The following is a 23,541-nucleotide window of genomic DNA, read 5'->3' as shown; positions in this document are numbered from 1 at the left end:
ACTAGAGGCAAAATTTGAACAACTTTGGTAGAGTACCTATAGATGATATTATTTAATAAATATTAAAGCTCTAAGCCTTGTACCTTCAGACAATAAGATTTTTTGATTTTTTACTATATGTATATATTGAAAATCAATGACCCCTGGGGGTGTGGCCAATTTTGACCCCAGGGCTATAATTTGTACAATCTTGCTAGAGGTTCACTACACAATGTTTCATGCAAAAAATATCTAACCTCTAGCATTTGTCAATTTAGAGAAGAAATTTATAGAACACACAAAAATCACACACACACACTGCATAGCAGATGCTATGCCACCGCATCGCAGATGCTGCGCTGGCATAAAATTACAAAAGTTCACCATCTTGTTTGAAAAATAATGACAATTTAAGTTTAGTTTTTGTATCAGTTTTATACAACAACAACAAAGTATACAACAAAGTATTACTATTATATATAGATCTATAAATACAGACCTTTTCAGAAATAGAATCTCCGAAATAGAATCTTGACTTAAGTTTTATTTCTGATAATAAATCTAATGTAAAAAAAAATAATCATTAAATTTTTGTTAAAGTTTTCTTTAGTAAATTTTCTCTTTAATAAAACAAAAATTAAATTACTTTTTTAATGTAAAATAATAGTTTACTCTAAAAAATTCAGTTTTCAGTTGTGGAGTCCTTGCTGCTAACGAAACTCTGCCTTTTAAATACGTGAATTGCTTACAGCATGCTGATGGTTTGCTTTGTGAGTTGCTAACAAAATACTAACAAACAACACCGGAACGGTTGCTAATGTTCAGTGTTAACACTGCAGACAATAGAAAATTAAAATACGAGTTAAAAATCACACAAAGCTCCATCAATTAAATTAACATATCCAATACATAAAAAACTAGAACTGCCACAGTCATGGCGTGAATACCCCCGCATACCACTTTGTCAGAATCAACAGTGGCCATTTAGAGCTCAAGGACAACCTCCCTGCCAAATCTGAAATTACTAAGCCAGTGCATTGCTAAGTTATGCATTCTACATGCTTCAAATGTAAATGTCAAAATCAATACACTGCTGACAAGTGTTGTTAAGAATTTGAAAAGACAAGCTAATTATAGTAAAAAATCCCTGTGACCTTGACCTTTGACACAGTCACCTAAAAATCAATAGAAGTCCTCTACTAGTCATAAACAATCTTAATTCCAGAAATGAAGACTGTTGACCAAAGCATTCTTAAACAATTGAGCAGCCAAGTTTTTTTTAGTCAAGGCCCCTGTGACCTTGACCTTTGACCCCGTGACTTCAAAATCAATAGGAGCACCTTATGGTCATGATCAACCTCCATGCCAAATATGAAGACTGTTGGTCAAGGGAATCTTAAGTTATTGGGCGGACAAGCTTTTTTTAGTCAAGGCCCCTGAGACCTTGACCTTTGACCGCATGACCTCAAAACTAGTAGGGATCATCTTCTAATCATGACCAATGTAAATACCAAATATGAACACTGTGGGTCAAAGGAATCTTAAGTTATTGGGCCGACAAGGAAAAACCGCCGGACAGCCTGACAGGGTGACGTCCGGATGGACAAGCTGATTCCAGTATACCCCCCTTACAACTTCGTTGTGCTGGGGTATAATTAGAATACACAATAACAAGGGAACGGTTAATGTGATGCAAAACTAAATACACATATCATTATTTTCGTATGCTCTCATAGGTACCCTCACATGGTTAATCAAAATAATGAACTAGTAATTAAATGACATCATCATATCATGCGTAACCAACATGGCTGACAATATACACTTCCGGGTTTCAGGAAACAGTAAAATTACCAATATTAGTGTAAGGGTAAGCTATTAACAATAAATAACATTGACAATAATAGAATTTAACATTCTTATAACATATCAACTTACTGTATATTTAACCAGGAAATAAGTATACATAAGGTAATTAACAAAAGGGCCATGATGGCCCTGAGATCGCTCACCTGTACATAGGCCCCCGAAGCGGGGCCAGTTTAAACCCCAGGGCTTTTATTTGAACAAACTTGGAATTAAGACACCCATTAGAAGATGTTTCATGATGTTAAGTTTTTGCTATACACATATAAGGAAAAACAATGACCTTCTCACCCCCCCCCCCCCAGAGTTAATTTTAACCCAAGGGCTTTTATTTGAACAAATTTGGTAGAAACCCATAAGAAGATGTTTCATGCTAAACATCTAAGCTCTAGCTCATTGGGTTTTTTAAAAGAAATTTTTTTAAGTTTTTACTATACACATATAGTTAAAAACAATGACACCCCTGGGGCGGGGCCAGTTTTGACCCCAGGGCTTTTATTTGAACAAACTTTGTAGACACTTATTAGAAGATGTTTCATGCTTAATATCTAAACTCTAGCTATTTGGGTTTTTTCAAAGAAGATTTTTTAAGTTTTTGCTATACACATATAAGGAAATCAATGAACCCCGGGGCGGGGCCAATTTTGACCCCAGGGCTTTAATTTGAACAAACTTTGTAGACACTCACTAGAAGATGTTTCATACTTAATATCTAAACTCTAGCTATTTGGGATTTTTTCAAAGAAGGTTTTTTAAGTTTTTGACACATATAAGGAAAATCAATGACCCCCGGGGCGGGGCCAATTTTGACCGCAGGGCTTTTATTTGAACAAACTTAGTAGACACCCATCCCATTAGAACATGTTTCATGCTAAATATCTTAGCTCTAGCTCTTTGAGTTCTTTAAAAGAAGATTTTTTAAGTTTTTACTATATGCATATAGGGAAAATCAATGACCCCACTCAGGTGCAGGGCCAATTTTGACCCCAGGGCTTTTATTTGAACAAACTTGGTAGACACTCACTAGAAGATGTTTCATGCTAAATATCTTAGCTCTAGCTCTTTGGGTTCTTTAAAAGAAGATTTTTTAAGTTTTTACTATATGCATATAGGGAAAATCAATGACCCCCTGGGGCGGGGCCAATTTTGACCCAAGGGCTTTTATTTGAACAAACTTGGTAGACACTCATTAGAAGATGTTTCATGCCAAATATCTAAGCTCTATCTCTTTGGGTTCTTTAAAAGAAGATATTTAAAGTTTTTTCTTTCGGTTGCCATGGCAACCAGAGTTCTGCATGGAATTACATTCTTTGAACAATTTTTAAAGGTGACCACCAAAGGAACATTCCTGTGAAGTTTGGATGAAATTGGCTTAGTGGTTTATGAGGAGATGTCATTTGAAGCAAAAGTTTACGGACGGACGGACGCCGGACGAAAAGCGATCACAAAAGCTCGCCCTGTCACTTTGTGACAGATGAGCTAAAAAGTAAATAAAGTCAATGAAATTCGGTGCATCACAATATAATAGCAATAATGTCACAGGTATCACCGTGTATATCCAGTCACGCAGGAATGTGCAAATAACGCAGGATGTGCAAAAGTAACGCAGAATTTGCAATTTAGTGGCTAAAACGAGCACCGCGATAAGTAAATAGACCAATCCTTTATTGTACACCAAATTGGAAGAAATGAGTTAGCGCATATGGTTGCTGAGACATTATTCTTTAAACTTCATCATTAAAATGTTTATTTTTCAATATCGTTCGTGAAAATGACGACCTGACTAGCATATTGATGGAGATTTTTAGTTTCGTTGATATCTTTAAATACAATAAGGTATGTCTTACTTTATGATTTTTTATATTCGGTGTACCTGAGACATTTTCCTAGCTACTCATGTCATATTACACTTGATTTAGCAGATAAAACGTAGCTGGGACCATTTTTACGAGGTAACGCCAAATCAATGAATCAACGGTTGTTATCTCATTAAAAGTAGCTAAATTCTATTTTATCAGCTTCCTTCTATTGTTATACAACACTTGTATTTCGACAAATGTTTGTTGTCTCAAATGGTGAAAAAATGCCTTATTTAGGCCCCCAACACTTGTTTTTGTTTGAGAAATGTTGTTAAAAAAAGTGACCACTTTTTTGGCGCGACCCCCAAACAAAAGATACATCAGGGGTTTGCTAGAAGGGGGATGTGCCCAAGAAAATTTTGGACTTGTGAGAGGCTATAAATGACCTCAGATTGATCATAAGGTAACGTGTAACCAACGCTGAAAAGCATTTGACTCTATCTCAATCCATTGAGAAGTTGCAGCACTTTGAAATCAATTATGATGGAAAAAATCAACGCAAAATAGTGATTTTTGGCTATTTTGAGATGTCCCCTCGTTGCCATGGTAACAGAAAATTTAAGCCTGAGCATGTTGTTGCAAGGGCAATGGTCCAGTCAACATTTGTGCCAAGTTTGATTAGTGTTGAAGCAGTTTTTATAGTATTATAGCAATTTGAACTTGTAACGGGAGACTTTTCAATGAAAACAGCCATTTTTCACAAACTGCTCATGAAGTAATGGGTTAAATGTGTTACATGTACATGTACATATTTATTTGACAAAACACAAATGTCACCTTCAAAACAGTAATCAGGTTGTCTTTCTCACGAATGATCTTAGAAAGTAAACATATTCCTGAAAAAAATTGTAATGCTGGTTAAAGTATAATGTTGCAGCAGCTGTATGCGCTTAGATTCATTTCTTTAAATCTGATTTAGAATAAAACATTTTGGTTTGTTTACTTACTGTGTTATTCGTTTTGGCAACAGTGTTGCACAGATTCGGCGTTACTTTTACGTTAATTGCACATTCCTGCGTTACTGGAAATGCACGGTGGGTACTGTTTCTTGCTACAGTACAGATCTAATTTAACATAGTATGTTTATCATAGATATTGCGTCTTTGTTCTTGCACTGTGCTCTTCCAGCGCTTCTGCTCGTCAGAGACATAGTTGATAACCGACTTCTGCCGAGCCACTCGTGGTCTTGCACCATCAAATTGAGGCACTTGGGACACAGTCTGGTCATCCTGTAATAAACAAGAGCCGATTGAACCGAGTGATGCTTCCCGACTAGGTTTTGGACACAGAAAAGTATATCTTTTGTATTTCAGAGTTATGTCCCAGACAAAGTTCAAAGTGTGATAATTCCAAACTTAGGCAAGGCAGAGTTACTGTTCTTCTACTCAATGAGATCTACAAACTTGCGCGCGACACGTCTTCTCAATATGGTAATCATTTTTGTGAAATAGTTGTAAAAACGAAGTTATGGTCGGACACAATTTTGCTGCAAGGTCATGCTGTGACCTTGACTTTCAAAGTAGCGACCGAAATGTTGCGCGAGACACGTTGTCAATATGGTGATCATTTCTGTGACATAGTTGTAAAATCCAACTTCAAATAACTAAGTTATAGGCCGGACACGATTTTGCTGCAAGGTCATGCAGTGACCTTGAGCTTCAAGGTAGCGACTCAAATGTTGCGCACGACACGTCGTCTCAATATGGTGATCATTTCTATGAAATAGTTGTAAAATCTGACTTCAAATAACGAAGTTATTGGCTGGACAAGATTTTGCTGCGAGGTAATGCGGTGACCTTGACCTTCAAGGTAGCAACCCAAATGTTGCACTGGACACGTCATCACAATATGGTGATCATTTCTGTGAAATAGTAGTAAAATCCGACTTCAAATAATGAAGTTATGGGCCAGACCGATTTTGCTGCAAGGTCATGCTGTGACCTTGACCTTCAATGTAGCGACCCAATTGTTGCCCGCGACATGTCATCTCAATATGGTGATCATTTTGGTGAAATAGTTGTAAAATCTGACTTCAAATAACAAAGTTATGGGCTCGACACGATTTTGCTGCAATGTCATGCTGTGACCTTAAACTTCAAGGTATAGCGACCAAACTGTTGCCCGCGACACATTGTCTCAATATGGTGATCATTTCTGTGAAATAGTTGTAAAATCCGACTTCAAATAACGAAGTTATGGGCCGGACACGATTTTGCTGCAAGGTCATGCTGTGACCTTGACCTTCAAGATAGCAACCCCAATGTTGCGCGCGACACGTCGTCTCAATATGGTGATTATTTCTGTGAAATAGTAGTAAAATCAGACTTCAAATAACAAAGTAAATTATGGGCCGGACACGAATTCGGGACGTACGGACTGATGGACGGCCGGACAACGCCAAAACTATATCCCCCTCCCGATTCCATCGGCGGGGGATAAAAACAAGAAGCGCCGCAATGCGACAAAAACCAGGTTTTCAACGACCAAGTTTTGATGTGACAGCAATCAATAGGTCAAAGTGCACTGAAGTTATTGAGTAGAAGCTGAAAATTCTATTGTAAGCAAATAACCTTGACCTTGCTCCTAGATATTTAAGTGGCAATCCAAAGCTGCCACGCAGCAAGTTTGGTGTCAAAAGGTCAAAGCAAACTCAAATTATAACATGAAAACTAAATACATTAACCTTGATCACAGACACCTGGGTAGCAATCCTAAGCTGCCTCTTGATATAAGCTACCCATTCATAAAGTTTGGTGTCAATAGGCCAAAGCAAACTCAAGTTATTGAGCAGAACTGAATTTCTGATTTTTAGTAACAGTGACCTTGACCTTGATCACAGACACCTGGGTAGCAATCCTAAGCTGCCTCTTGATATAAGCTATCCATACACCAAGTTTGGTGTCAATAGGCCAAAGCAAACTCAAGTTATTGAGCAAAAAAATCTGAATTTCTTTTTTTAGTAACAGTGACCTTGACCTTGATCACAGACACCTGGGTAGCAATCCCAAGCTGCCTCTTGATATCTACCTACACACCAAGTTTGGTCTCAATAGGCCAAAGCAAACTAAAGTTATTGAGCGGAAATCAAAAGTTGATGCCCGCCAGCCCGCCCCGTGCCTGCCCGCCCGCCCGCCAGCTTCGGCATTACAATAATCCGGTTTTCGTAGAAAACCTGGTTAATAAACAAAGGGCAAAAACTCCAGAATTAGGCAAGGCTGAGTTATGATTCTTGTGCACTGCACATCTACCCATTGAGATATATCTACCTACAAAGTTTCATGTTGATATCTCTTATAGTTTTACAGCCATGTCCTGGACAAGATTTTTCTAAAAGGGGAGATAATTCAAAGACCGGGCAAAATAGAGTTATGGTTCTTTGACACTGCACTCCCCCTCAATGCCCTCTACCACTGTATGAAGTTTAAACAAATTATCTCCAAGGGTTTTCAAGTTATGCTGCGGACAAGACAACAGACGGACAGACGGACGTTCCAATATTTGGGTTTAGGGGCTATTTTCTTTGTTATTTTCCTTGTTTTCTTAAGGGCTACTAGCCCATAAACCCTTTGATCACCGAATGAACCTATTGTTCTCTTTTGTTCTCTTTACTGTTATATAGCCCCTAAACCCAAAATGTTTGCTCGGAAGACAGACGGACGGACAGACGGACAAGGCGCCGACTATATGCCCCCCTGAAATTTTTCGGGGAGCATAATAACAAAGTTATTACAATTTAAGCAAATTTCAATAATTTGACCTTGACAGTCAAGGTCTATCGTAGGTCATAGTCATATGACAGACTAATTTAACATGTCAGTTCTGTCGTATATGTGTTTTTGTCCAAGTATTAATCAAATCCATAAATTGATATCAAAGTTATGGCCAAATGTAGCGAAATTCACTAATTTGACCTTAAGTGTCGAGGTCAAATTAAGGTCAATGTCAAGTTCTTTGGTGTCTTGTCCCAAAGATTATTGTGCAAGTATATTTTTTTCAATTTTTTTCAATACATTTTTTTCAATTCAAAACTAGAACTGCCACTATGATGGCGTGAATACCCCCGCATACCACTTTGTCAGAATCAACAGTGGCCATTTAGAGCTCAAACACAATCTCCCTGCCAAATCTGAGGTTACTAAGCCAGTGCATTGTATTCTACATGCTTCAAATGTGAAAATGTCAAAATCAATACATTGTGGACAGGACATTTACTTAAGCAATTGAGAAGAAAAGCTTTTTTTTGTCAAGCTCCCTGTGACCTTGACCTTTGACCCAGTGACCTCAAAATCAATAGGGGTCACCTTATAGTCATAATCAACATCCATGCCAAATATGAAGACTGTGGGTCATAGGAATCTAAAGTAATTGGGCAGACAAACTTTTTGAAGTCAAAGTCCCTGTGACCTTGACCTTTGACCTGGTGACCTCAAAATCAATAGGGGTCATCTACTTATCATGACTAACCTCCATTCCAAATATGAAGACTGTGGGTCAAAGGAATCTTAAGTTATTGGGCGGACAAGTTTTTTCAAGTCAAGGCCCCTGTGACCTTGACCTTTGACCTGGTGACCTCAAAATCAATAGGGGTCATCTACTAATCATGACTAACCTCCATGCCAAATATGAAGACTGTGGGTCAAAGGAATCTTAAGTTATTGGGCGGACAAGCTTTTTGAAGTCAAGGCCCCTGTGACCTTGACCTTTGACCTGGTGACCTCAAAATCAATAGGGGTCATCTACTAATCATGACTAACCTAGATGCCAAATATGAAGACTTTGGGTCAAATGAATCTTAAGTTATTGGGCGGACAAGCTTTTTCAAGTCAAGGCCCCTGTGACCTTGACCTTTGACCTGGTGACCTCAAAATCAATAGGGGTCATCTACTAATCATGACTAACCTCCATGCCAAATATGAAGACTGTAGGTCAAAGGAATCTTAAGTTATTGGGCGGACAAGAAAAAACCGACGGACGGCCGGACGGCCGGACAGCCGGACGGACGGACGGACGGACGGACAAGGTGATTCCAGTATACCCCCCTTACAACTTTGTTGTGCGGGGGTATAATTAGTTAATTATAGCAAAACAAAAGCAATCTGTGATCACATGTGTTGCCTCACGATAGCCAATTGCATGTAACGTTGCTACTGTGTAGCAGGAGACACAAAATTCATTAACGAGGCAAAATTCCTTTTTTATTCAAGGGCCATAACTGTACCAAAATCTTCCAACCAGAAAATCTGTGTTATATGTGCAAGTACTTGAGCTACCAATCAATCCTGTTAAGTTTCACTAAAATTGCAATATATAGTGGTATAAATGGAGTTACTAAGTTCAGACAAATTTTGAATGGATTATCATCAAACCAAGACCAAATTCGAACTTGACCAGTTTATTCTTATGGCATATCCATATATCATTGATTTGAGTTGAATATGTACAACTGTTGGGGAGATAATGAACAGAAACTGAAAATTTCCTTTTTTTTCAAAGTTAAAGGGGCATTACTCTGCCAAAAATCATCGCACCATGACCAAATTCTAACCTGCGCAATTCTTTGACATATCCATATGTCAAATTTGAGTTAAATGTGTATTACCGTTGGGGCAATAATGAACTGAAACTGAAATTTTATTATTTTCAAAGTGAAAGGGGCATGACTGCCAAAAATCATCAAACCATGACCAAATTCTAACTTGGCCTGTGCATTCCTTTGACGCATCCATGTCAAATTTGAGTTGAATGTGTTACAAATACCGTTGGGGAGATAATGAACAGAAACTGAAAATTTCATATTATTTTCAAAGTGAAAGGGGCATAACCAATATGACCAAATTTGAACTTGACCTGCGCATTCGTTTGACGTATCCATATGTCACATTTGAGTTGAATGTGTAATACCTTTCCGGGAATTTAATGAACGGAAACTGAAAATCTCCTCAAGGGGCATAAGTCTGTCAAAAATCATTGGTCATTTGGACCATGACCAAATTCGAACTTGACCTGTATTTTTTTATGATATATCCGTATGTCAAATTTGAGTTGAATGTGTGCAACCATTACTGAGATAATGAACAGAAACTGATGATGACGGCATGACAGAAGGATGGAAGCACAGAACAGGGTAACACTATATGCCAAAGTAACATTCCTGTGAAGTTTGGATGAAATTGGATTAGCGGTTTATGAGGAGATGTTGTTTAAAGTAAAAGTTTACAGACGGACGAAAAGCGATCACAAATGTCGCAAGTACTCTGTAGAGGTGACACAAAAACTGAAATTACAATAATTTGAATTTTTTTTGCCAAAGTTATCTTATAGGTCAAGATCAAATTTAGTTTGATCTTTTTTAAGACATAATGTCCTTATGGTAGTAACAGTATTCAAGTATGAAGACAATCCATTCATAAACAACAAAGTTACAGCCAATTATAGCAAAAATCAAGCAACTAGAAATGTGTCCATAGGACACGGGTTCCCCCACACTCCACTGTTTTGTCAATCTTATAATGATTCTAGGTCAAATATTTTTTCGGCTATATGTGAAACAAGTTAAATTCTAAAAATCTTTCACTAAGTCAAGGGCAAGAACTTTACTAATACTGAATAAATCCACAAGCAAACCCCAAGGTACATAGGTACACATACTGACAACATTCTTGTGAACTTTCAGGCCTACAGGTCAAATACTTTTTGAGCTATGCATGAACAAGCTGAATATTGCAAATTTAAACTAAGTCAAGGGCAATAACTCTAACAAAACTGAAAAAAATCCACATGCAAAACCACCTTGCACAGCTTCACAGTGATGTTGATCATTATTCCTGTTAAGTTCATTCTCACTCAAGCATTCTAGGAACAAAATTAACACAACATAATAGAGCTGATTTTACTATGTCAAGGGCAATAACTCTTAAAATACTGAATAAATCCACAAGCAAACCCTCAGGTGCACAACTTCACACGCTGATCAACATTTCTGTAAAGTTTCATGACCCTAGGTCAATTTTTTTTTTAGCTATGTGCGACACAAGTTGAAAATGGCAAATCTTTTACTAAGTAAAGGGCAATAACTTTGACAAAACAGAATACATCAACAAGCGAAACCCCAGGTGCACAACTTCACATGGTGAGTAACATTCCTGTAAAGTTTAAGGACACTAGATCAAATACTTTTTGAACTATGTGCCTTAAGTGAACAAGAGCCTCGCCAGGCGGGGGTAACGTTCGACTTTTTACTTTCTCTAAAAGCAAACAAAGAAATATTTGAACAAAATAGTTAAATATACTAATTTATATACATATATATATATAAATAGAAACACGCAATTCTATAAATAGAAAATCGCTACAAATAGATACACGTGGTGGTGACATGTGGTGACACCTGGTGGTGACATGTGGTGTTGACACATGGTGACACGTGGTGGTGGTGAGACGTGGTGGTGGTGACACATGGTGGTGACACGTGGCGATGACATGTGGTGGTGGTGGTGACAGTGACACGTGGTGGTGTTGACATGTAGTCGTGATATGTGGTGTCACGTTGTAACATGTGGTGTCATGTAATGGTGACACGTGGTGGTGGTGTCACGTGGTGGTGACATGTGGTGGTGACATGTGGTGGTGGTGGTCATGTGGTGGTGACATATGGTGGTGACATATGGTGTCACGTTGTGGTGACATGTGGTGGTGGTGTCACGTGGTGGTGGTATCACATGGTGGTGAGTGGTGTCACGTGGTGACACATGATGGTAACATGTGGTGGTGACATGTGGTGTCACATGGTTACATGTGGTGTCATGTGATGGTGACATGTGGTGGTGGTGACACATGGTGGTGAGTGGTGTCACGTGGTGACATGGGCAGTGACACATGATGGTGGTGTCACATGGTGGTGTCACGTGGTGGTGACATGTGGTGGTGGTGTCACGTGGTGGTGGCACATGGTGACATGGGCGGTGACACATGATGTTGGTGTCATGTGGTGGTGACATGTGGTAGTTGTGAGACATGGTGGTGACACGTGGTGGTGGTCACATGTGGTGGTGGTGACACATGGTGGCGGTGACAGATGGTGGTGGTGACTCGTGGTGGTGGTGACAGGTGGTGGTGACACTTGTTGTTGTTGTTGTTGATGATGATGATATATATATATTTATATATATGTACACACACCAATAAATATATATGGTTATTTCATGTGCAAATCTGAGAAAATTCAGTAATTTATCCTTCAAGGTCAAGGCCATTAAAGAGCCCAAGTGTTTGATAAACAACAATGTCTTGTCCTTAAGTATGTTCTGTTATAATATGAAGTTGATCCCTTCAATAATAGCAAAGTTACAGCCAGTTACAGCCAAAACAATGAAAATTTAAATAATTTGAACTTCAAAGTCAAGGTCATTTATGAGTGAATGTCTAGGTTTGTCTGGTTATTTTTAAGGGATATCCTTGAAGATTATTATGTTCAAGTCTGAAGACAATCCATTCAAAAATAACAAAGTTACAGCCAATAACAGCATGAACAAGCAAAATTTTAACTTTTAACCTTGAAGGTCAAGGTCATTTATCGATGAAGGTCAAGGTAAGTGTGGTCTACTGAAAGGTCTTGTCCCAAGGGTTGTTGTGGCCAAGTATGAAGACAATACACCAAGAAATAAACAAGAGCACCGCTAGGCGGAGCATTATATGCCCGAAAGTGTTTTTTTTTAGTAAGGATGAAGCATTTGTAAGACATGGGAATTAGCTGTTCATCCTATACAATTTTACAACTGTAGGTTGATTTATACTCAAGTTATTAATAATGACCTTAGCCTTTGACCTTGTGACCCCAAAATCAATAGGGGTCTTCTACCTTATATGGACAATCATCCTAAGAAGTTTGAATATTGTGGGCCAATTGGAACTTTAATTATGCTCTAGAAACTGTTTTCAGTATTAAGGTAAAAGTGACTTTGACCTTTGACCTTGTGACCCCAAAATCAATAGGGGTCTTCTACCCAATATGGACAATCATCCTATGAAGTTTGAATATAGTGGGCCAAATGGAACTTACGTTATGCTCCGGAAACTGTTTTTGGTTTTAAGGTAATTGTGACCTTGATCTTTGACCTAGTGACCCAAAAATCAATAGGGGTCTTTTGCCCAATATGGACAATCATCCTATGAAGTTTGAATATTGTGGGCCAAATGGAACTTAAGGTATGCTCCGGAAACTGTTTTCAGTTTTAAGGATATAGTGACCTTGACCCTTGACCTTTTGACCCCAAAATCAATTGGGGTCTTCTTCCCAATATGGACAATCATCCTATGAAGTTAAACATTGTAGGCCAAATGGAACTTAAGTTATGCTCCGGAAACTGTTTTCAGTTTTAAGGTAATAGTGACCTTGACCTTTTGACCCCAAAATCAATAGGGGTCTTCTACCCAATATGGACAATCATCCTATGAAGTTTGAACATTGTGGGCCAATTGAAACTTAAGTTATGCTCCGGAAACTGTTTTCAGTATCAAGGTAAAAGTGACCTTGACCTTTGACCTTGTGACCCCAAAATCAATAGGGGTCTTCTTCCCAAAATGGACAATCATCCTGTGAAGTTTGAACATTGTGGGTCGAATGGAACTTAAGGTATGCTCTGGAAACTGTTTTCAGTTTTAAGGTAATAGTGACCTTTGACCTTTTGACCCCAAAATCAATAGGGGTCTTCTACCCAATATGGACAATCATCCTATGAAGTTTGAACATTGTGGGCCAAATGGAACTTAAGTTATGCTCCGGAAACCAAATTGCTAACGGAAGGACGTATGGACGGACGGACGAACGGACAGACAGACGGACGCCAGAGGGTATAACATAATATGCCCTTTCGGGCATATAAAAAGTTATGATCCAGGTACAAGTTTGCGCCGCCGCGACTATAGCAATACCTCTATTTTTTTTTCAAAAAAAAAGTCGAGCTAAAAATGGAATTTTTTACTAATTCAAAGGCAATAACTCTGACAAAACTGAATAAATCAACAAGTGATACACCAGGTGCACAACTTCACATGCTGAGCATCATTCCTGTAAAGCTTCATGACTTTAGGTCAAATACTTTTAAAGCTATGTGCAAATCAATTTGAAAATGGCAAACTTTTACTAATTCAAGGGCAATAACTCTGACAAAACAGAATAAACCCACAACTAATACCAAAGGTACACAATTTCACATGCTGAGCAACATTCCTGTAATGTTTCATGACTCCAGGTCAAATACTTTTTGAACTACCTGCGACACAAGTTGAAAATTGCAAATTTTTAATAAGTCAAGGGTGATTTCTCTACAAATACTGAATAAATTCACTTGCAAATTCCCAGGTGCACAACTACACATGCTTACTAACATTCCTGTACAATTTTATGACACTAGAGCAAATACTTTTTGAGCTATGTGCGACACATGAGAACGGACAGGCAGAAAGAATTTTAGCTTGTAATTATATTTGAAAGTATGTATCTCAATATTGTATCAGATGATGAATATTGATGATATATTAATATTGCGATATTCAGTGAAAGCCCTACTTTCACACGGCAACACAACAGCAACATGACTCAAGAAATAATAAAAAATATAAGCAATGACCTAGCCAAGTTTGATGATAATTGAGTCAAAAATGTGACCACTAGAATGTAAACAAGGTTTTTCCATATTTGGGCAGTGTGACCTAGTTTTTTGATTCTAGGTGACCAATATTCAAACTTGACCTAGAAATCATCACAACAAACTTTCAGACCCATTTCCAGGATATTTGGATCAAAACAGTAGCCAATAGAGTGTGAACAAGAATTTTTTTTTAGCTCCTGTGACCTAGTTTTTCTTCCAAGATGACCCATGCTCGAAGTCTTCAGAGCAATTAACTAAATAAGCATCCTGACAAAGTTTGATGATGATTGAGGCAAAAATGTGACCGCTAGAGTGTCAACAAGATTTTTCTATTTTTAGCACCTGTGACGTAGTTTTTCATCCAAGATGACCCATGTTTGAACCCATCCAAGCATTTACCTAGACAAGCATCCTGACCAAGTTTGATGATAAATGAGTCAAAAATGTGACCGCTAGAGTGTTAACAAGGTTTTTCTATTTTTAGCTCCTGTGACCGAGTTTTTCATCCGAGATGACCCATGTTCAAACTCATCCGAGCAATTACCTAGACAAGCATCCTGATCCAAGTTTGATGATGATCGAATAAAAAAAATGTGACCACTAGAGTGTTAACAAGGTTTTTCAATTTTTAGCTCCTGTGACCTAATTTTTCAACCGAGATGACCCATGTTCAAACTCATCTGAGCAATTACCTAGACAAGCATCCTGACCATGACCAAGTTTGATGACGATCGAAGATCGAGATAACCCATGTTCGAACTCATCTGAGCTATTACCTAGATAAGCATCCTGACAAAGTTTGATGATGATTGAGGCAAAAATGTGACCACTAGAGTTAATGATTGTGGACGGACGACATATCATGGACATTCAACTATCCTAAAAGCTCACCCTGGGCTAGCTCAGGTGAGCTTAAAAAAACACTTTCAATGCCGAAAAGAATGAAATTATTGTTTCGAAATTATACTGGATTTAGGACAAAACGTTATTATGGATCATTAAATATTGGTTGAAAACAAAAGAAAAATACATGTACATAACAAATATAGCACTTTTTTTTTACTTATCTTTATTAAAACAATTATATTTCCGTGAATTCAACAGTTTTCTTTAAAGGTAAAATAATACTTATGTCAAAAATTACCAGCAGCAAAATGAAGAGGTTTACATTTCTTTGGGAATATTTAGCTTAACTACAATGTAGGACATTTTACAAATGTATACATTGTAACAGTATGCAATAAACATACTAACATGATAAGGGTTTTACTCATTTACAAAAATTTCAAGGAGTAAAATAACTCCTCCAAAATTCCAAATTTCAAGTTAATGAAGAGTAAATACTCATTGCCCTAAAAAATTATCTGGAGCCCTGCAACCAATAAATTAACAAAATTAATAACAATTATCTATACTACACGACACTCATAGACCAGTTACTGAATACATAATAAATAAATTATACAACAAGAGCCACCACTGGGCGTGGCTAACACTTGACTTTAATTACTTTTTTCTAAAAGCAAACAAATAAACAGTTCAAACAAATCTTTAAAAAGAAAATTAAAGAAAAGAAATTTGAAGTTGTTTTTTTCTAGTCATACTTGTTGTTTTGTCCAAATATGAATCATTTCCATAAATAAATGACAAAGTTAAGAAAATGTAAGCAAAATTCAATTATCTGACCTTAACAGTTTTAAAAGCCAAGGTCTAAATTATTCTTCAACATATCCATTTGGCCAGACTTGTTGTTTTGTCCAAATATGAATCAAATCCATACATAAATAACAAAATTATGACAACTAAACCAAAATCAAAAGTTTAACCTTAAGAGTAAAGGTCATTATAACAAGTTCAAGATCAGTTGAACCTTATGCTCAAAAGGTTGTTTTGTCCAAGTATGAAGTTTGTCTATTGATTAATTACCAAATTACAGCCAATTATAGCAATTAAATCAGTGAATATTCATTAATTTGAATAGGTCCAGGTCCAGGTCAAGGTCAGTCATACGTGAGTCAACGTCAATTTGAGTTTGATAAACATGACGGTCCTCAACTAAAAGATGTTGTGTCCAAAAATAAACTTTATCCATTTATAAATAACAAATTATAGCCAGATACAGGAAAAACAAGCAATTATCATAGCTAGTTATAATTGCAAGCAAGCCATAAGCCCCATACCGCTTAGAACCCCAGCAACATTCTGAAGGACCATTGGTCATTGAAATATGTCATTGAATGAATGAATGACTTGAATAAACTTAAATCTTTTGACTTCTTAGTTTGTCTTTATGAAAGAAATGTGTTAATTTTCCCTAATAATGTTTATAAAACCGATAATTAAAAGATCCAAGTTGAAATGAAATAATAAATATAAATCTAATCACTATGAAGTAGGTCTTAATTGATAATGAATGTCTTTTTTAAATTTGAAGTAAATCCATAGAGAAATAAGAAAGTTAAAGAATGAGTAAGAAAAATAAGAAAGTTAAAGAATGAGTAAGAAAAAGTCTTCAGTTTAAGGAGGAGATAATTCTGGACATATGGACGCTAGATTTATAACATTTGTCATTTATTATGATGTGGGAGTTTGAAGTAAATGCTATAAGAAATGCTATAAGAAATGAAAAAGTTTGAGTAAAATATAATAATTTCTAAACAAGAGGGCCATGTGATGGCCCTGAAATCACTCACCTGTGTATAGGCCTGGTGGGGCAAATTTTAGCCCAGGGGCTTTTATTTGAACAAAATTGGTAGACACCCATATAAATATGTTTTATGATAAATATCTAAGCTCTAGCTGTAAGAAGATTTTTTAAGTTTTTACTTTACACATATAGGGAAAAACAATGACCCCCCCCCCCCATTTGGGCGGGCCTATTTTGTCCCCAGGGCTTTAATTTGAACAAACTTGGTAGACACTCACTAGAAGATAGTTCATGCTATATATCTAAACTCTAGCTCCTTGGGTTTTTTAAAAGAAGTTTTTTTTAAAGTTTTTACTATATACATTTAAGGAAAATCAATGATCCCCAGAGCGGGGCCAATTTTAACCCCAGGGCCCTTATTTGAACAAAAATATTAGAAGATGTTTCATGCTAAATATCTTAGCTCTAGCTCTTAGGATTTTTTAAAAGAAGATTTTTAAGTTTTTACTATAAACATAAAGGGGAAAAACAATGACCCCCTGGGGCGGGCCCAATTTTTACCCCAGGGCATTTATTTGAACAAACTTGGTAGACACCAACTAGAAGATGCTTCATGCTTGATATCTAAGCTCTAGCTATTTGGGCTTTTTAAAAGATTTTTTAAGTTTTTACTATATACAAAAAAGGAAAATCAATGACCCCCAGGGTTCATGGGGGGACATAATTCTGGGAATAGTCAAGCTAGATTATTTACATTCTCTCAAAAGACTGGAGTAATAATAAGACACACACACACACATATATATATATATATATATATATATATATATATATATATATATATATATATATATATATATATATATATATATATATATATATATATATATATGAAGTTTATAGTAGATGCATTATGCACTGTAATTTGTCCAAATAGAGTAATGGTTCTTGTGCACTGCACTGCATCATCATTGTATGAAGTTTCATTGAATTCCAACCATTAATTTTCAAGTTATGCACTGGACAATGAAAAGTAACAAAGGGCAAAAACTCTTTAATGAGTCAAGAAAGAGTTATGATTTCTGTGCAATGCTCTTCCTCTCAATATACTTGACCATTGTATGAAATTGTATCGAATTCCAACTAGTAGTTTTCAAGTTATGCTCTGGACAAGAAAAAAACCATGGAAAAATAACAAAGAACAATAACTCTATAATTACTCTGGACAGGATTATGGTTCTTGTGCACTGCACTTTCTCTTAATGTGCTTGATGATTGTATCGAGTTGTATCGAATTCCAACCAGTAGTTTTTAAGTTATGCTCAAGACAAGGAATAGTAACAAGGGCAATAACTCTGTAATTAGTCAAGATGGAGTTATGATTCTTGTGCACTGCACTTCCTCTCAATGTCCTTGATCATTGTATGAAGTTGTATTGAATTCCAACCATTAGTCTTCAAGTTATGCTCCGGACAAAAAAGCAATGGAAAAGTAACAAAGGGCAATAACTCTGTAATAACTTTAGATAGAGTTATGGTTCTTAAGCACTGCACTTACTCTTATTGTGCTTGACCATTGTATGAAGTCGTTTTGAATTCCAATCAGTAGTTTTCAAGTTATGCTCCGGACAAGGAAAAGTAACAAAGGGCAATAACTCTGTAATTAGTCAAGATAGAGTTATCGTTCTTGTGCACTGCACTTCCTCTCAATGTGCTTGATCATTGTATGAAGTTGTATTGAATTCCAATCATTAGTCTTCAAGTTATGCTCTGGAACGGATCCCTGGACCGACCGACCAACCGACCACCGAGTGACTCCTATATACCCCCCAAACATCGTTCTGGGGGTATAATTATTGTCCGGAAGCCATTTTTCTATTTTTAGTAACACTGTAACGGTGACCTTGACCCCAGGGGGGTCCAAATACAATACCAAACCAGGTCTTCATATAAGCTTCCTATACACTAAGTTTGATTACAATATCTCATTCCTAACTCTTGTTATTGTCCGGAAACCATTTTTCTATTTTAAGTAACGGCGACCATGACCTAGACCCCAGGGGGTCCAAATGCAATACCAGCCCAGGTCTTACAAAATCCCTTCAAAGGTAAGGAAGTTATAGACCAGACTTGACATATACCCTCATATAGACAATGTTTACCTTGACTGAGCAAGTGCGACCTTGACTCTGGAGGTAGGGGTCTGCAGACATTTTCACAAAAAATCTTACGATTTATCTTAAGTTTTTGACTTACGATAATGGTAAGTTAAATCTTAAGTCATTTTCACAAAGCCACTCGTAAGTTAAAATTTTATCTTAAGATAAAAATTCACTTACGATAAATCTTACGATAAAAACATCCCTAGCAACGTTCATTTGATAGAAATGTGCATGCTCTATATTTGTTTCTGTTTTTAAAATCAAGAAATAAATAGCTTGAAATATATATTGAACAAAATCAAGTTACAATAACAAGACAAGAGCACCGCTAGGCGGAGCATTATATGCCCGAAAGTGTTTTTTTTTTTTTATAGTAAGGATGAAGCATTTGTAAGACATGGGTAAGACATTAGTTGTTCATCCTATAAAATTGTACAGCTGTAGGTTGATTAATACTTAAATTATAAATGACCTTAACCTTTGACTTTGTGACCCAAAATCAATAGGGGTCTTCTCTCCAATATGCACAATCATACTATGAAGTTTGAATATTGTGGGCCAAATGGAACTTAAGTTATGCTCTAGAAACTATTTTCAGTATTAAGGTAAAAGTGACTTTGACCTTGTGACCCCAAAATAAATAGGGGTTGTCTACCCAATATAGACAATCTACCGATGAAGTTTGAATATAGTGGGCAAAATGGAACTTAAGTTATGCTCCGGAAAAACTGTTTTTGGTTTTAAGGTAATCGTGACCTTGACCTTTGACCTAGTGACCCTAAAATCAATAGGGGTCTTCTGCCCAATATGGACAATCATCCTATTAAGTTTGAATATTGTGGGCCAAATGGAACTTAAGTTATGCTTCGGAAACTGTTTTCAGTATTAAGGTATAATAGTGACCTTGACCTTTGACCTTGTGACCCCAAAATCAATAGGGGTCTCCTACCATATATGGAAAATCATTCTATGAAGTTTGAATATTGTGGGTCAAATGGAATTTAAGTTATGCCCCGGAAACTGTTTTCAATTTTAAGGTAATAGCGACCTTGACCTTTGACCTTTTGACCCAAAAATCAATAGGGGTCTTCTACCCAATATTGACAATCATCCTAATATGAAGATTGAATATTGTGGGCCAAATGGAACTTAAGTTATGCTCCGGAAACTGTTTTCAGTATCAAGGTAATAGTGACCTTGACCTTTGACCTTGTGACCCTTAAATCAATAGGGGTCTTCTACCCGATATGGACAATCATCCTATGAAGTTTGAACATTGTGGGCCAAATGGAACTTAAGTTATGCTCCGGAAACCAAATTGACGGACGGACGGACATTCTTACCAGAGGTACAATATGGGGTTTTCTTTTGTTATTTCTTTTGTTCTTTTTAACCCCACAATGCAGAAAATAACCCCACAAGAGAAACGGAATGAATGACATCAAAGACATCTATTGTTATGAGAACAATAGACCAAACCCCATAATGTAGCTCTGGTTTGTACGGACGGACGGACAGACAGACGGACGCCAGGGGGTATAACATAATATGCCCTTCCGGGCATATAAAAACAAGAGGGCCATGATGGCCCTGAGTTGCTCACCAGAAACAACTGCTTTTCAGTGTTGGAATGTCAATATATTGTAATATTAAATTTGAGCATAGAATATGTTTAAACAATAATTTGAAGAAATACCATGACATGGTGCATTTAATCTTTAGCTTAAACTGGGCTTATCAAATTAATATGAGCGAACTTGATAAAAGGCTACCTAAGAATGCTACAAAGTTTGGTGATCATCTATCAATTATTTCAGTGAAGGTTTTTTCTATTTTTAGCTTTAGTGGCCCCTAAAAGGGGCTAATCAAATTAATATAAGCAAACTTGTTAAAAAACTACCCAAGAATGCTACAGACAAAGTTTGGTGATCATCCATCAATTGGTTCTGAAGTAGAAGATGTTTAAAGGTTTTTCTATTTTTAGCTTTACCGGCCCCTAAAAGGGGCTTATCATATTAACGTGAGCAAACTTGATACAAGATTACCCAAAAATGCTACAGACAAAGTTTGGTGATCATCCATTAATTAGTTCTGTAGGAGAAGATGTTTAAAGGGTTTTCTATTTTTAGCTTAAGCAGCCCCTAAAAGGGGCTTATCAAATTAATATTAGCAAAACTGGATAAAAAACTACCCAAGAATGCCTCAGACACAGTTTGGTGATCATCCTCCTTCAAATAGCAATCCTCCTACGAAATTTGAATATTGTTGGCCAAATGGAACTTAAGTTATGCTCTGGAAACTGTTTTCAGTTTTAAAGTACAAAAATGTGACCGCTAGAGTGCTAAGGTATCCACCTACCAAAAATGAAAGATATCATTAGATAAATGAAGTAATTAGGAGATATTTAGGATAAATCCAACTTGCAGGAATAGGTAAACCATACAAGGCCCTATTTTCAAAGTGATAAAAAGGGAAATAACTGTGAAATATGGATGGTTATATAACTTGGCAATATCATGTACTTTGTATTGATAGGTAAGTGTGGTAATTATCAAGCCATTAGTATAGATAGACCTTAAGATATATCCGACTTGCCGTTTTAGGTTAAACAATTATTCATTTTCTAAGTGCTGAAAAGGGCAATAACTTGGTAACAAGAGGGCCATGATGGCCCTGAGGTCGCTCACCTGTATATAGCCCCCCCCCCCCCCGGGCCAATTTTTACCCAAGGGCTTTTATTTGAACAGACTTGGTAGACACCCATAAGAAGATGTTTCATGCTAAACATCTAAGTTCTAGCTAATTGGGTTTTTTAAAAGAAGATTTTTTAAGTTTTTACTATACACATATAGTTAAAAACAATGACACCCCTGGGGCAGGGCCAGTTTTGACCCCCAGGCTTTTATTTGAACAAACTTTGTAGATATTTACTTAAAGATGTTTCATGTATAATATCTAAACGCAAGCTATTTGGGTTTTTTCAAAGAAGATTTTTAAGTTTTTGCTATACCCATATAAGGAAAATCAATGACCCCCGGGGCGGGGCCAGTTTTGACCCCAGAGCTTTTATTTGAACATACTTGGTAGACACCCATTAGAACATGTTTCATGCTAAATATCTTAGCTCTAGCTCTTTGAGTTCTTTAAAAGAAGATTTTTTAAGTTTTTACTATATGCATATAGGGAAAATCAATGACCCCCTGGGGCGGGGCCAATTTTGACCCCAGGGCTTTTATTTGAACAAACTTGGTAGACACTCATTAGAAGATGCTTCATGCTAAATATCTTAGCTCTAGCTCTTTGGGTTCTTTAAAAGAAGATTTTTTAAGTTTTTACTATATGCATATAGGGAAAATCTATGACCCCCTGGGACGGGGCCAATTTTGACCCCAGGGCTTTTATTTGAACAAACTTGGTAGACATTCACTAGAAGATGTTTCATGCCAAATATCTAAGCTCTAGCTCTTACGGTTCTTTAAAAGAAGATTTTTTAAGTTTTTACTAAATGCATATAGGGAAAATCAATGACCCCCGGGGCGGGGCCAATTTTGACCCCAGGGCTTTATTTGAACAAACTTGGTAGACACTCACTAGAAAATATTTCATGTCAGATATCTTAGCTCTAGCTCTTTGGGTTCTTTAAAAGAAGATTTTTTAAGTTTTTACTATATGCATATAGGGAAAATCTATGACCCCCTGGGGCAGGGCCAATTTTGACCCCAGGGCTTTTATTTGAACAAACTTGGTAGACACTCATTAGAAGATGTTTCATGCTAAATATCTTAGCTCTAGCTCTTTGGGTTCTTTAAAAGAAGATTTTTTAAGTTTTTACTATATGCATATAGGGAAAATCAATGACCCCCTGGGGCGGGGCCAATTTTGACCCCAGAGCTTTTATTTGAACAAACTTGGTAGACATTCACTAGAAGATGTTTCTTGCCAAATATCTAAGCTCTAGCTTTTACAGTTCTTTAAAAGAAGATTTTTTAAGTTTTTACTATATGCATATAGGGAAAATCAATGACCCCCCGGGCCGGGGCCAATTTTGACCCCAGGGCTTTTATTTGAACAAACTTGGTAGACACTCACTAGAAGATGTTTCATGCCAAATATCTTAGCTCTAGCTCTTTGGGTTCTTTAAAAGAAGATTTTTTAAGTTTTTACTATATGCATATAGGGAAAATCAATGACCCCCTGGGGCGGGGCCAATTTTGACCCTAGGGCTTTTATTTGAACAAACTTGGTAGACACTCATTAGAAGATGTTTCATGCCAAATATCTAAGCTCTAGCTCTTACGGTTCTTTAAAAGAAGATATTTAAAGATTTTTCTTTCGGTTGCCATGGCAACCAGAGTTCTGCATGAAATGAAATTCTTTGAA

At 36.8% G+C, this 23,541-nt stretch overlaps 1 protein-coding gene across 3 annotated transcripts in view; it reads right to left on the bottom strand.

Annotated features, from left to right (window-relative positions):
• Positions 1-394: 394 nt before the first annotated feature.
• The window catches only part of LOC132743676 (proton-transporting V-type ATPase complex assembly regulator TMEM9-like), a 79,902-nt gene continuing 56,755 nt past the window's right edge, over positions 395-23,541 (bottom strand). For all 3 annotated transcript variants that reach the window (XM_060732227.1, XM_060732229.1, XM_060732228.1), the window contains one exon: positions 395-4,933. In XM_060732227.1, the coding sequence (XP_060588210.1) occupies positions 4,769-4,933 (165 nt within the window). In that variant the 3' untranslated portion in view covers positions 395-4,768. The remainder of the gene's footprint in view (positions 4,934-23,541) is intronic.

Source organism: Ruditapes philippinarum, unplaced genomic scaffold (assembly GCF_026571515.1).
Source record: "Ruditapes philippinarum isolate M1 unplaced genomic scaffold, ASM2657151v2 ctg485_1_1_1_1, whole genome shotgun sequence".
Classification (NCBI taxonomy): Eukaryota; Metazoa; Mollusca; class Bivalvia; order Venerida; family Veneridae; genus Ruditapes; species Ruditapes philippinarum.
This window is presented reverse-complemented; position numbering and strand designations above follow the sequence as displayed.